The following is a 15,730-nucleotide window of genomic DNA, read 5'->3' on the forward strand; positions in this document are numbered from 1 at the left end:
TATTGGTTGGAGAAACATTTATGCATTTAAAGGTTGATAATATATAAACCTAATTCAAATGTATTCAATGTATTCAACTCACAAATGTGCTGGCAATTTCAGTTTTTAAAGTTTCATAAAACACTTGTACTTCACTAAAATGAAAGATGTCCATATGTTGATGTTGTACACATAAAAATCAGAACGAACCATAGTTATATTATTCCACATATGTTATTCTCTTTTATCTTTAGTTCCTCTTTATCTAGCTGCCGTATGGAATAAACATGAATCCATGAGTGTACTGTTTAATTATCTCCCCTAAGTAAAGTATTGGTGAAGAACAATGAAGCTTTTTAGTCCCTTGAAATCCGTCCAAAACAAGATTTTAGTTTCAAGGTCTAGACAGAATAGTTTTATTGTAATACTGAAAAATGTTCATCTGACATCCAGCCTGCAAAGTTTAAAGTCATTTTTCAGTTTTTATATCACAACGTTATGCCCCTAGACAACATTGTGGCTCTCATCACATTTCCGCATTTGTCCGTCTGCACCAAGAAAATGTTGCGTGATACAACACAAGCAGTCAATTAGACAGTTATGTGTGGGATTAAGACCAATTACATTCCCCTATAGGCGGAGCTACAGTGTGATGCCACAGAAATAGAAACCAAGCAACTGGTAAAAGTTCCTCTCACCGTCGGAGCTCATTTTGACATCGATATGAGCCACTAAATGACTTGAACTGCATGTCATGACAGTTGTTTGAATGTTTTTTTGTTTTTTTTTGTGTGTGTGTGTGTGTGTGAGAGAGAGAATCTTCCCTTGTGGCAAATGCTATTTAAAAACAATAATAATAATAAAACACAGTTGAGTAACAAGAGCACAGTAAATCAGATAATTAGCCTACGCTGTTGCCCGGAAATGCAGCAAGTAACACAATTTGCTAAGCCTTTTGTTTTCTCTTTGAAATTAAGTGTAATATAACAGCGCTCTGGCTCTGGTGTTCTTTATTAAAACTGGATTAGGATCAGCTCAGAGGTGATATTGTGTGACATGGTGTTTCCTTCATTAGGAAAGCTTAAAGCTTTAATCCAAGGTTTTACTTTGACTACTAAAAACAAGAAGGGTGAGCCTCATAAAAATGAATAAATAAATACAATATAATTAATTTTTTTAAAAAAAATTATTTTAAATACTTCCTAAAATACCTGTTAGTGATGATAAATATTCTCATGATCATAATGCATTATTATTTTTTTAACAATATTGCAAAAGATAGTACTGCAAAAAAGAAAAAAAAAAGGTTTTACTTTTCTTTATTGGCATGCAAATAATGCTAAATGTTATGGTCATAAAGTAAGACTAAGTTTCTTTTTGCATTTTGGGTGTTATTTGACCAGGACATGTTGACTGATTCACCCTGAGAGTCCTTGTCCTGAGCCTGAAGCCCTTTGGGTGTTCTTCTATCAGTATTCCGCTACGCTCCTCAGACGCCATGTTGTGTGATGCATTAGTGTGGACTCCCATCTGAGAGCTGGAGGATTTTTAAGCAGGCGTTGTTGTCCTCTGGTCTCCTTGTTGTTCTGTTATGAACAGTGGCAGTAATTCCCTTATGGATTTGTGGAGATAGAGCTGTGCTGCAGAGGAAAGGCTGTTCTCAGAGTGCTGATGTTTCTTCTGACATTGCATCTGGAGATGTGTGTGGCTCTTTCAGGTGAACAGAATCAATCCTGTCTAAAAATGGACACATTTCTTTAACAGCATGAGTTGTAAAGGAGGTGAATGGATAGTCCTTGCAGAAAAGATCAGCTTAGGTGGTTAGTGCTGATGGACTGGCACATCTTGAAGTGGACGATATGGGGAAAAAAGATTCATGATTTTTTTTTTTTCTAGAAAAATTACGATTACAGATTTTATCATGATTCTTTTTCATGTTGGCTTTACTATTTTGCAAGTGACTGAGCATTACACCAACCCAGTAACCCAATATAAAATGGCACACATTTAGGCCAAAGTGACGGAGATAAATGCCAAAGGTACACATACACAACATAGTGTACAAATAAAATAAATAGGGCTTTATATTTTCAGCTACAGTAGCTGATATTTAACAGTAGCATTCAAGAAATTAAATAAATATGAAATAAAATACTACATAGACTTCACTGTATAAATTATACAGTGAGTGATTTATTAACATTGAAGGGATATAACCCCCCCAAAATTAAAATTGTCATCATTTACTCACTCAAGTTAGAATAAATTTCTTTCTTCTGTTGAAAATTTATTTTGTAGAATGTGGCTAACCAAACAGTTGCTGGTCCCCAGTGAATTCCATAGTTTACATTTTCCTATTATGTAAGTCAATGGGGACCAGCAACTGTTTGGATAGCCGCATTATATCTTCTTTTGTGTTCAGCGCAAGAGAGAAATTAATACAGGTTTGGCAGTATGAGAGAATTTTCATTTTTTTGTATACTATCCCTTGAAGGACAAGCGGCAGCATGTTTACTAATGTATTATTAGGCTACTGTCCCTTTAAGACCGGCACACATCTAATAAACATGCATATGACATGCACCCAACTTTCTCTCAAATATTTGCTTTCACTTTAGACATAAGCTACTGTGTTTATTTAAACCTTGTGTGTTTTGACAGTATTAGCGCAATAAGACTCGAAAGATAATAGTCCAGTAAGTCCAGTTTAGTGCCTGTGCACTTTGGGTGTATGCGCTGATTGCGCTCAGAAAAGTGTTAAAACAGCACAAAGTTTATCTAGCAAGTCTTTAAAGCGCATGTAACTAGTGTACTTTAATGAATTGCAGTATCCCGTTAAACTTTTTGGCTCACAGCATGACAAACAGTTATTGTGGGAACACTTTATTTCGATGGTCCACTTTAGACATTCTACTAAGTCATTTTGCAATAACGTGTCAACAACCAGTCATTGGTCATTACTGACTAAACAACTTTGCAAGTACGTCAACTTGTTCTACTAACCCTAACCTAAGAGTCTACTCAAACTTCTAATGCAGACTGATCTCATGAAGTAGCGTGTGTATGACACGCCAATTCGTATTTCCATTTTTGGCGTGCTATCAACACGCATAATCGCTTTTCAGCGTGTTTATGAACGCCGTTGACTTAACGTTATTACTGTATATATACATATATGACTTACCTCAACCCCGTCCCTAAACCTAACCGTCACTGGGGTTAATGGCATTTATGACTGTTCCCTTACCATCCTAGGAAAAAAAAAAGATCGCTCCCCAGATGTAGATCTACATTTTGCTTCGTTTCGCGCGGACATTTGACGGCATGTACAGACACGCGGAATCACTCGGACGTTAATGGCGTAGACATACACGCATACACGCGGATAGCTCAAAATGCGTAGAGATAACACGCCACTTGACTCGAAAGTGGCGTGTATGTTTACGCAAAAGTCATGATGTCATGTTGTCTAATGAGAGTTAGTTGTCATGTAGGTGTAAAGTTATACTTTAATGTCTAAAGTGGACAACTGAAATAGTGGGCAAGACAGTTTGTTTAGGCATGGTTTGTAGGGAACTACAAACCTGTGCACATATTCAAACGCACATAACTATAGAATCAATTGTTAGTGCGCATGTGAACGGCATCAGCGTTTATCACAGGTTCGCGTTTGAAGTCCGTTTAGAGAACGGTGTCTTCTTAGCGCCCCCTAATTTAATAACAAATGACCATTTCGACAGAAGCGAAATCAAAACTAAACTCAAAACAAAATCAACCAAAACTAACTTAAGCTGGAAAATAACATTATTCAAGAACTGCTAAAAAAAACCTAACCAATCTCTGTTACAGTACCTTAAATTATATGTTTAGCTGCTTTGAAACAATCTGCATTGTTAAAAGCGCTATATAAATGAGGATGACTTGACTTGAATAGTCTCTTTTTTTCACAGCTACAATTATAGCCTCATAAGTTAGTCACGTGTCAACAAACGCTCAATAGGGCTGTAATGTCCCCTGTCTATTATGAAATTTTCTGATTGGTGAAGTTGCTTGGTTAACTGTGCTTATCAACTTTTAAATTGGTCCTTTATCAACATTTAAAGAATAGCGTGTGTTTTTTTGGATCACACGTTTTTACTAATGATATTCCTTCTACCCGCAGCCCTCCACAAAGACATGGGGTCATGTCGAGCGGCCACCATCACCGGCACCCTCTCCCGCATCTCCCTCAACGATGAGGAGGATGAGAAAGGTCCCGAGGGGCTCAATTACTCCACGTTGCCTGGCAACATCATGTCTAAAGTCCTCATCCAGCAGCCCTCTGGACTTCACATGTCCATGGGCATGGGCATGGGCGATCTGGGAGAGCAGTGTATGGACAACACAGCAGACATGAGACGGGCCGTGTACCTGTGTACGGACGACGCCACCAGGCAGAGCGAGCAGGAACTGAGTATGCACGACCTGAGTGGCCATCCCCAGCCGGGACAGATGGAGACGGACTACATCGTCATGCCTCGCAATTCGGCGGTCGGGTCTAGCAGCGTTCCCACCCTGCTGAAGGAGGACAGCAAGATGAGCATGACTATGGACTCTCTGTCGCATGACAGGCTGATGCATTACAAGATGGGTGCGGAGTTTAACCTGGGCCACTCTGGGATGGAGCACATGGGAATGGAACAGCAGTATCCCGTCCAGGCCGAACACATGCAGAATCTTCCCTTCGAGCCACGCACGGCTGTGAAGAACTTCCTGGCTGAAATGGAGGAGAGTGGAGGGCTGTCACGGAGCGAAACCGGTTCAACTATATCAATGAGCTCTTTAGAGGTGCGACTTCGAATCCAGCCAGTTAGGCAGACATGTACTTGACACGAGTACATTAATGCAGAGGCTTCTAGCTGTACAAGTGTACCGAACAGTGTAGTGCTAATGCAGCTAATCTTTACTGTTGCCTTAAGTGTGTTATATAGCGGCCAGGGTTTAGCATGTCCTAAACAGTAGGGCTGGGTATTGACACAAATTTCACAATTCGATTCGATTTCGATTCACAAGCTTGCAATTCGATTTCGATTCGATTCAATATTGATTATTTTGGATATCAGTTACAGTAAATGCCAAATTTTCTCAAGGGAATCAAATCTCTTAACTAATGCTGTAAACTATGGGAGTCTAGTTGTAGCCTACTAGCTTCATTAGCCTAATATGAAGGTGATAATGAACTGTTTTGTAGCTATACAAACACTTAAATTACACTTATTTATTTTTATAATGAGAAGATTATATGACATAAAAACATTTAAATGGTGGCTGTCATAAAAACTTGCCAGATTTATTCAAATATGCATTCATTATTGAAGAACATTAAGATTATAATGTGTAATATGGTGTATATATTTAGCAAAATGCTCCTCTCTATAGTTATTTGTTTCTAGCTGACTAACGAGTTTATGTGGGTTTTCTGAGGTAAAAATAAATAAATGACATTGATCAGCTGTTTAACTGACGTCTTTCCACGGTTGAAATGCTAAAAGAGCGAATGTGATATGATACGGATTTCGATAAGCTGTACTCTATCTTTTAACACACTTTCAGATGCTCATTCATGTTTATTTCGCGCTGTAACTGGTATTATTAACCCGGAAGAGAGATCAGCGCTGCTGCTTCTCTTGAGCTGCGCCAGAGCGATCTCACGCCACAGCGCTTTATGTTTTTGAATTTCTAAAGAAAATGGATGTAATTTGAAATTTGAGACTTTGTTTCATATCAATAGTAACAAAGGACAAAGATTAATGCGATTTTTTTTTGATGCACGCAGCCGCGATACAATGTTCTATTCATTCAAATGAAACAGGATGACTAATCAATTCTTGAGATTTAGGAATCGATATTGGTTCGTAAAAATGAGAATCGATTAATATCGAGAAATCGATATTTATTACCCAGCCCTACTAAACAGTCAGTTTGAAGAGTATCCAAGTCATGATTATTGCTCTTTTCACGACCCATGTTTTTAAAGAAGTCTTAATCGCCCAAATTAAGGCAATCAACCTTGTGAAATAATTATATATATATATATATATATATATATATATATATATATATATATATATATAGATAGTATATATTATAAATATCGAAGTTAGTTAAATTTGTGAAGAATAGGAAGTAGCGACATCTTTTCTTCCATATTTTGATGTGGTTCTGTCCAGTGGTTGTTGATTGGATGGAGGCAGATCGATTGTAAGGTAGGGATCGGTTTATGCAGACTCAATGATAGGAGATTCCCAGCATTCATCATGTTGTTTTGACATTTTGATAAAAAATTCAAATGATTAAAAAAGAGCTCATTTTAATCTTGTGCAATTTGAAAGGGAGAGTTCACCCCAAATTGTGATTATTTACCCCAGACCTTATACAGAAGATACTGTATATCAGTAACACTTACAAGAAGGTTCATGTGTTAACATTAGTTAATGTATTATCTAACATGTACTAACCATGAGCAATACATTTATTACTGTATTTGTTCATTTTTTGTTAACGTTAGTTAATACGAAATAAAGCTGTACATTGTTTGTTCATGTTAGTTCAGAGTGCATTAACTAATGCTAACAAGATTTTAATAATGTATTGGTAAATGTTGAAATTAACATTAACAAAGATTGATAAATGTAGAAGTGCAGTTCATGCTAACTAATGTAGTTAATTAATGAACCTTATTGTAAAGTTTTACCGATATATGTTTCTCTTTGTCCATTTGAAAGTCAAAGCGGTTCACTGTTGATCAGATCCCAACTTTGTTCATATCATCTTTTTTGTTATGTCCAATGGGTCAAGCATTGTCATACTTTGTACTTTGTCTGGTCTTAAACTTTGGGGACTTTGTCTGGTCTTAAAGGTCACTGGAGAGGCACTGTAAGACATTTCAACCTCTCATCATTACTAAAACACTAAAGAGCTGGTATCGACCGGCTGCCTTGAAGGGAAAACATATTTGAGCCAGATCAACAGCTGAAACCATTTCCTGCCAAAAGCTTCAAGGCATACAAGTCTAGCTCTGATGTGCAAGAAACATACTCTTACTCATATGTGTCTGAGAGATGGGACCAAGTTTCCGATTTCCTCTGAATTATTTCTCTAGGTTTCCTAACAACATTATTTTTTTGTCTTTCTGTCTTGGTTTTACAGAGAAGAAAGTCGAGGTACCAGGATCTAGACTTCGAGGTGAGTGAAACCCCCGCTTGGCGAAGTGCATGCGTCAGGCCTTTGTTGCACCAAGCGAAGGGCCATTTGTTGCGTTTGTTTCACCCCTTTAATTTACAACTACTTTGTGTAGCACTTAAGCTTATTGGAGTAGCATGTCCTGACACAACTGCGATTTATGAAGCGTTGTGTGGTTTAGCTTAAAAGCAATGCTGTCAGCCACCACATATTCCCATTTTATCCTTTTACATCCCTTGACTTCAAGCTGAAAATCAAAAAAATGGCCTGTATATTTTCACATTTTTAAGGTCACTTGCAGTATCCCCTAGAGCGTTTCAGCCCTTAACGAAAACGGAAATTGAATGTCAAGTGCTACCACTGACCCTTCATATATGCCAGTGCCGTTTGTCATAACCTTGTCATAGCGTTCAGCGAAATTTGCAGGGTGAGCACGGCGTTTTTATACGGTGATAAAATTTCTGAAAGTAGCCAGGCTTTTTCCTGTTGCAAAGTTCTGGTTCTCAGCTTGACTGAACTCCAAATCCCACTCCCTACCCCTCCCCCTCCCCCTCCTACCCTTGCCATTGCAGAAAGTCATGCACACCAGGAAAAGGCATATGGAGCTGTTCCAGGAACTCAATCAGAAATTTCAAACCCTGGACCGATTTCGAGACATACCAAATATGGGCGGCATGGTGAGTAACAGGAAACGGGGTTCAGTGTGTCTCATTACCAAGTACTGGGGGGTGCCACGCTGTCTATGTTTAGCTGTGTCTTCTCGTGGCGCCCCAGTCTTGTGCAAAGGAAGTCAGTGACTGACGGAATTAATAGTTATCCACCCAATGTATTCATGTGGAAAAATAGCACGCCGCCTGCCCCGGGTGGGGGCTCGGTGGAAGAGGAGGTATTAAAGGATGAGAGAGAGGAGCCGTCATTGTGATCCATGCTCATGCACTCATTCAAACATGAAAAAATAAAGCTGCTAACATGCTTATTATTTCTTTTTCTATTTGCTAATCATTGCTTGGCGAATGCGCGGGACACAAACCCCTTGATTTGCTTCAGATATTGGAGAGGTTCTCTGTGCTTTCCGCAGTATGCTGCACAAATTATCTGTGATTTATCTGGCCGGTGGGATTATTAGTTTCAAGCAGGCCAATTGCAACACAACTGCATTCCACCATCCAGTGTCAGCGTTCAGTGTCATTTTGTGTTACGATCTCAAGGCTGGCTGGCACTGAATAGTTCACTTTGATTATAAATGGAGATTTTTAGGCATGGCTTTTTTTTTTTTGTAATTAGCTCTACTATTAGCATGCATTTTCTGTGTGATCCGATCACTATCCAATGCTCTTGGCCCAGATAAAAGCCAGTGCACTCAAGACACATTGTGATGGACCACATTCGGAAATTATTTAATGCAGGTGTTAAAGGGATAGTTCACCCAAAAATGAAAATTACCCCATGATTTACTCACCCTCAAGCCATCCTAGGTGTTTTATGACTTCCTTCTTTCAGTTATATTTAAAAAAAAAATGTCTTGGCTCTTCCCAGCTTTACTGTGGCAGAATGGAGGATGAATTTTTGAAGCACATTAACGTGCATCCATCCATCATAAACATACTTCACACAACTCAGGGGGGTTAATAAAGGCCTTCTGAAGAGAAGCAAGCGAGGCAATGGGTTTGTGTGAGAAAAATATCCATATTTAAAACTTTAACTAAAATAACTAGCTTCCGGCTTAAGCAAGCCGAAAGAGTAACCCCTGCAAGTTGTAGGAGTAGCGTAAGCTTTGACGCCTCTCGGGGTTCAAACAAACAGTCCTCCAAACTCTTCGAATCCATTCGCGAGTCAAGAGCGAAATTGACGCGTGTAAAAACAAAAGTTTGAAGCGAAATTTACACGCGTCAGAATCGAAACCCTTTGGCGGCCATTTTTTTATGTTGATCGAGTATTCATCGAGAGAGTCACCGTATTTGTAAGTATTTGCTTTGGAGAGCAGAACATTGGCGTGGGGATCATTGTCGCCATATTTGTGTCCAACGGACCCTTCGGAGGTGAACCGTTTGGCTAGTTTCACCATTTGCTTGCTCAAGAAGCTGCACCACCCTGTCAGCGGTACTTCCACCTGTCCCGCACCCAGTTTGATGACCTGTTGTCCTGCATCGGAGCGAGGATCACCCTTTTTTTTTTGCTTTGATGATAAATAGAGCCAGCTTCCAAAAGTTATAATGTGTGATTTTATTTTTTTTTATTTTTATTTTTTTTCTCTCATGTCTTATGCACATGTATGTTGGTTGTCTTTACATCATAATAATATTTCATGATCTAGTTATAGAATAAATAACATTCAATACAAAATGAACATGTCTCGTATATTGAAATAGTTTTAAGTGATAAAATATTTGCTTTGTTGTGCATTAGAACCACACTAGGCATTTAGTCATATTTCAAAATAATTTATTGAAGCATCCAGATACTTCACCACGAGAGCAAGCAGCTAGGCTTCTGATTGGTTAATGTGGCGCGAATTGACGCCAAAGTTCAGATTTTTCAAGTCAGGCGGCAGGCGCGAATTCGCGTGGAAATCAAACGTGTGAATGCACAAATAGCACTAAATAAATAAATAAATAATTCACGTTTAACGCACCAGACGCTCAATTCGCACCATTCGCGCGAACTTGACACGCGAATGAGGCGTATTCATGTCTACCACGCCGCGCTCTACGCCTCATTCACGCCGCAGGCATTTTTTATGCGCATAATGCGTCTTTGCATTGACTTAACATTGAATTCATTCACGCCTGACGCGCTATTCGCCTCTGGTGTGAACGCACCATTAGACATAATTCGGGACTGGGGTTTTGTTTTTCTCTATCCTCTGCGTTTCCACGTTTATCAATGCGTCAGGTCAAGTGTTAATCTTTTGCTGCAAGTCTGGAAGCTAGTTTAGTTTAATGTTTTAAATATGGATTTTATTAGCTTTATTAGCTAATGTGGAGTACTTTCATGATGGATGAATGCACTTTTTTTGGGCTTCAAAATGTTGTTCTCCATTCACTGCTATTTTTCAATATATCTATGTGGTAATAGTTCTATAGCAATGTCATATACACCTATGGCTTGAGGGCGACTAAATCATGGGCTAATTTTCTTTTTTGGATGAACTAACCCTTAATGAAGTCTTGCGATATGGTCACCTGATTTAAAGAACAAATATCCCATGATTTATTTCATTTTAGACTGTTAATCCAATGTAGACTCACAAAGGCGCTTTATAACTTTGCGTTTTCTTTACCATGAGAATATTTCTAAAACGGGAAATAGCCAAGCCGTTAATATGATGGAAAACATTTTGAATTATCCATCAGTGATGGGAAATTTCTGTTTAATACAATCTCTAGTGTAGTTTGTAAGTGGCATTTCCATATCGTGCAGCTAAGTGCGATTAGATGCAAGCATCCAGACACGATCGTGATTCAAAATGCACGAGTAACACTTTACAATGAGGCTCTATACTTTAACTAAGAGCTAAGGCATTAGGCTTCATGACATTCTCAACTGCATTTATTAATCTAGGCTAATGCTAATTTATACATACATTTCAAGTTGTATAAATTAGCATTAATGTATTATGAAAGAACATGAATTTCCAATGAACAATTAGATTTATAAGGTAACTTAGTCCTAGATTAATACATGCTGCAAAAATGTTCCATTCTTAATTTAAGAAAACTAATGCATTAGCTAATGTTAAAAAAAAAAAGGAATCTTATTGTTCTGTGTTAGCAATGCATGTTCATGGCAGGTATAGTCGTAGCTTCTGGCAATGTGTCCACAGAACTTTGCCTGTTGCTTAGTAACCAACTGAAAGAAAAAAATTATCCTGTGTTTTTATTCACTTGAAAAATCTGAGATGTTCCTGAACCCGGAAACACTCCAAACATGCTGTCAGGTCAAACACTTGATTACTGAACTCTGGATGTGTATGTGCAGCGGCCCAAAAGATGTTTTCGGGACACAAATGTATGAAAGTCATTGCATGAATTAGCATAATATTAAACCAAGTAACATTTATTTATTTTTTTTTCAAGAAAGACTGCACCAGCACAGGATGATTTGTTAGCCACCACTTGTATTGATAAGTTGTATCTAATGCAATGACGTTCATATATTTCAAGTGTCCAAATATTTTTTAGAGCCGATGTAAGAAAACATGAATTAAAGCTTGATGATTCATGTCCACGAGCAACTTTCTATGTTTGACAGCATCTCTACGAGTAACCATATTGAGACTATTTCTAACACGGCGCCCTCTCGTCCTTTTCCGTAGGACAAGGCAATGCAAAACAAGAACCCCTGGGAGAGCTTCAACCCGGCAAGTGAATATCAGAACTACGCCACAATGAATGTACTAGAATCAGACACAAAGAACTCTCTGGAGATGACTAACGCTGAGTGGGAAAAGTGTGTCAGCCTCCCTTTGGACGTCCAGGAGGGAGACTTTCAGACAGAAGTCTGAGGAATAATGAAGCGTTAGCAGGGACGCGGATGAAGGTGGACATATTTTGCACTGATCAAAAAACGCAGAAGACTTTTCATGCAGCCTTGGAAAGACATATCTGGATTCTAGGAGTATAGCAGGGACAATGTGCCAATAAGATTTCAAAAAAAAAAAAAAAAAAAAAAAAAAAAAAAACGAGGACGGACTTATAAAAAGATGTTAGAAAAAGACAAAAAAACATCTGTGTTATCTTTTTTTTTGTATTCTCACTCGTGTATTTAGTGGGGGGCAGACATGTACAATATCAAAACATCATGTGTTTCAAAAGTACCACTTGGAAAACATTCGGCTCCGAAAGCGCTATCTTTCCAGTACGAGACCTCAAAGAGAAAAACGACACAACGTGACGTCCACCCACGAGCGGCGGCCGGGTTCGGTTTTTCCGAGCCCAGGAACACAATGTATATACTTGAGCAGGTTTTTAAAAAGTTTATAACAAGTCCGTTTGGCCATGACTACACTTTTTACTTTATAATATGAAAAGACAATTATTCAGAGGCAAAGAGGATTTTTTTCTGTCATTTAAAAATGAATGTTTGTCAAGCTACATTCTTCATTGCTTTAAATGCAATAAAGGTAATACTCACTTTTTTATGAATAATATATTTCAAATCTTTAATACTGCAGAATCTGCCTGAAAGCTCAGTAAAGCTCTCTCATCTGCAGCCCTGTATAAAATATTTAAAAATCAAAAATGTTGTATGGTGTAAATAAAACTTTTGTCTACATATGTTTTACTTGTGCCAAGTTTATTTTAATGAGAAAAGAGAAAATGCCAACTTGATGAGAGAGTTATAGCGAAACATGTTAACATTTGAAAAAGGAATGTAAATAAAAGAGGAAATATGTTCGTACTGCTTCAGAGAACTTGTCGACTTACTCCTGTGTCGTGCTACGTGTCGTCTCTGCTGACGCATTTTTCTGGACACACCAATCCCAGTGGACAATTTCTCATTCTCAGAGTCCGTCCTTCAACAGCGGCAGAAAAATGCTGCATTACTTGTCAGACCTAAAAGGCAAATAACAACAGGGTATTTTTAACAGCCATTAGTGGAAAGAGCGAGTTGTGTTCGGCGATGGATGTAAAAAATAGCACAGCGGAGCTAATAATAACAGGAAGTGTAGTCACATATGGCGTACCTTAATTACGCTATCAGCTGATAATCTGACAGTATGGAGAATCAAACCAGAAAATCTACAAAACATCTTGCATTGTATAAAAAAAATAATGTTCTTTAAGGTGACGCTTTATTCCGCTTTAGTTCACTTTAGATATTCTGCTAACTACGAAGTTTTCTCAAATAACACACTATGTACTCAACCGTGTAGTCAGTGAATGAATTTTATAAGGACATTGTCATTCAAAATCGGAGTCTGATCACCCCTCCCTCCTTTTGTTTTTCTCAAATTAATGAAGTGAAAGTATTTCTAAGTATTTTTGAAATTTCAGTGAGAACACTACTCCCACTATTTATTCTACAAAACAGCATAAAATAGTGCATAAATAGTCAAATTGAGTGTCAACTTTGTCATTTGAATATTAACATTAGTAAAAGGCTGAGTCCCAATTCTCTCTTACCTCTTTCCCTTACTTTTGCAAGTTTAGAGGAAGGGCTATCCCAATTCTCATTTTGATCTAGGGGTAAGGGGTAGATACCACTTAAGACCAAGAATTTTAGCTTACTTGAAACCAAGGGGTACCCAGAATACACTGTGCAACTACTGTAGCAACAATGGCGGGCATACCATCCAGGGTTGCGTTTCCCGAAAGCATCGTTAGCCAACTATGGTCGTAAGTTCCGTCGTTACCAATAGAGTTCAATGGAAATTGTGACCATAGTTGGCTAACGATGCTTTCAGGAAACGCACCCCAGAGTGTCCCATAAATGTAAGTATTTTCGGCTTAAATGATTTATAATAAAAACAATATGACAGTCTTGTTTTGTGCTCTACACAGTTATGTACATATAAATTTTCCAACTATGTTGTTTATTGAAACATTTTAAAAAATCGTTAGTTTGCTACGCTAGGCTATGCTAACGTTACATTGCTGATTTCCACAATCAGTCCCACATTTCGAGATAACCCAAAATGTCCGGGATTCAGCTTTTGCTTTCTACAGGCCATTCATTATGTGTACATTATTTGACACTGACATGTACGTGATCAGCTTCTCAGAAAACGGATCCCGACTGCGACGAAAACACGGGAATATTAGATAAACAATACATTCAGATTCACCGATTTAAATTAATGAATTCAGTCCGATTGAAACAACACCTTGTGCATGTAAACATAATGAATAGTGGATCCACCAGCATCCGTATGCGTTGTAGACCTCTTCTCCCTTGATTTCTGCAATTTGTTGCTGACAATCGCAAATAAATCTCCAGTACCCAAGCAATCGACATAAACATACTTGCAGACGGCATCTTGAAAGTTTTGAGAAGTTTATGATCAACACTTGTCGCCCCCGGTGACACAGACGCCAGTTAAGGACGATTTAAATAATAATTAATAATAATTCATCACATTTATATAGCGCCTTTCTGGACACTCAAAGCGCTTCACATAGAGGGGGGAATCTCCTCAACCACCACCAATGTGCAGCATCCACCTGGATGATGCGACGGCTGCCATAGTGCGCCAGAACGCTCACCACACACCAGCTTACTGGTGGAGAGGAGACAGTGATGAAGCCAATTGGTATATATGGGGATGATTAGGAGGCCATGATGGACAGAGGCCACTGGGCAAATTTGGCCAGGATGCCGGGGTTACACCCCTACTCTTTCGAAAGACATCCTGGGATTTTTAATGACCACAGAGAGTCAGGACCTCGGTTTAACGTCTCATCCGAAGGACGGAATGTAAGATGACGTAACCGAGTGGTGTCTCATTTCATAGGGGTATGTTTGCACTAGTGCTTACCACTCGGTTTCGAGGGACAAGGGGAAGGGGTAAAGACAGAGAATTGGGATTCAGCCTTAGTCTGCTTAATATCTGTTAACACTTTATTTTGATGACCCCGCAATAGACATTCAACCGACTATAAGTAACTTTGCAACTACGTGTCAACTTATTCTACTAACCTAACAATCTACTAAACTTTAAGTAGAGATAGCTGACATGTAGTTGCAAAGTTATTTAGTCCACATTTCACATTCTTCTAACTATAGGCCTATGTCACGAAAAAAATTGAAGACCGGAAGTACGTCTTTTAATAGGGATACTACTTCCGGTTGGTGGAGTCCGATAGATACCGCTGGACCAAATCTCTCTGCAACCTGCCTGAAGTCACATATGACGATGTGGTTTGGATAATAAATGAAAACTCTCAAGTGGGAAAGCATGAAAGCTGAGGTATGGCTGTCTACGTCTTGATGCAGAGCAACCCGATACACTACAACAACAGCCGCGGGTAGCTCTCGCTAGTAAGGTAAACGTTTCTATGGTAACAGCGAGTTAGACCAATCAGCCAATGTTGCTGCTAAACGTACGCTCGCGGTAGAGATCAACTTGTCCGACACGACAGGCGAGTGTTGTCGCAACGCCTCCCCACATTTGTACTTTGATGGGCATGGTTTTGAGCAAGCGGACAATCTACAGAGGACCTGCGAGAGACTTCCCCCCGTCTCCATATGCTCTACTTCTATTGGATAGTCGCGGCACGTTCAACGGAATTCATTTGCATAAAATGGGCATCGGCCAGCTTTTCCAAATGAAGTGCCGCCTTCCCGGGATGCTTTGCGGGTGCGTTAAAGTCACGTGACGTCACCCATAGGAAAAAAGTGGAGCGCGGAGCGACAGAAGTATCGCACGGACAAGTGGATACGCACAGTTAGGATTGTGGGTAGTGTAGTTTTCTTTCATAAGATTGCGGATAAAACACATTTTTCTTTAAACAAGGTTGATGGTAAATGGACTGCATTTATATAGCACTTTCACAGACCCAATGGTCACCAAAGCGCTTTACATATTCAT

The 15,730-nt window shown here is 39.0% G+C and overlaps 1 protein-coding gene across 4 annotated transcripts in view; it reads left to right on the top strand.

The window, feature by feature from the left end:
* adgrb3 (adhesion G protein-coupled receptor B3) overlaps nt 1–12,613 on the top strand; it is a 224,932-nt gene extending 212,319 nt beyond the window's left edge. For 3 of the 4 annotated variants that reach the window (XM_089117199.1, XM_089117201.1, XM_089117202.1), the window contains 4 exons: nt 4,142–4,806; nt 7,168–7,203; nt 7,773–7,877; nt 11,516–12,613. In XM_089117199.1, the coding sequence (XP_088973325.1) occupies nt 4,142–4,806; nt 7,168–7,203; nt 7,773–7,877; nt 11,516–11,704 (995 nt within the window). In that variant the 3' untranslated portion in view covers nt 11,705–12,613. The remainder of the gene's footprint in view (nt 1–4,141; nt 4,807–7,167; nt 7,204–7,772; nt 7,878–11,515) is intronic. The other variant, XM_089117200.1, reaches the window with a different exon arrangement.
* Nucleotides 12,614–15,730: the final 3,117 nt, after the last annotated feature.

The sequence above is a fragment of the Pimephales promelas genome, chromosome 11, assembly GCF_988280905.1.
Source record: "Pimephales promelas chromosome 11, fPimPro1.hap1.1, whole genome shotgun sequence".
NCBI lineage: Eukaryota > Metazoa > Chordata > Actinopteri > Cypriniformes > Leuciscidae > Pimephales > Pimephales promelas.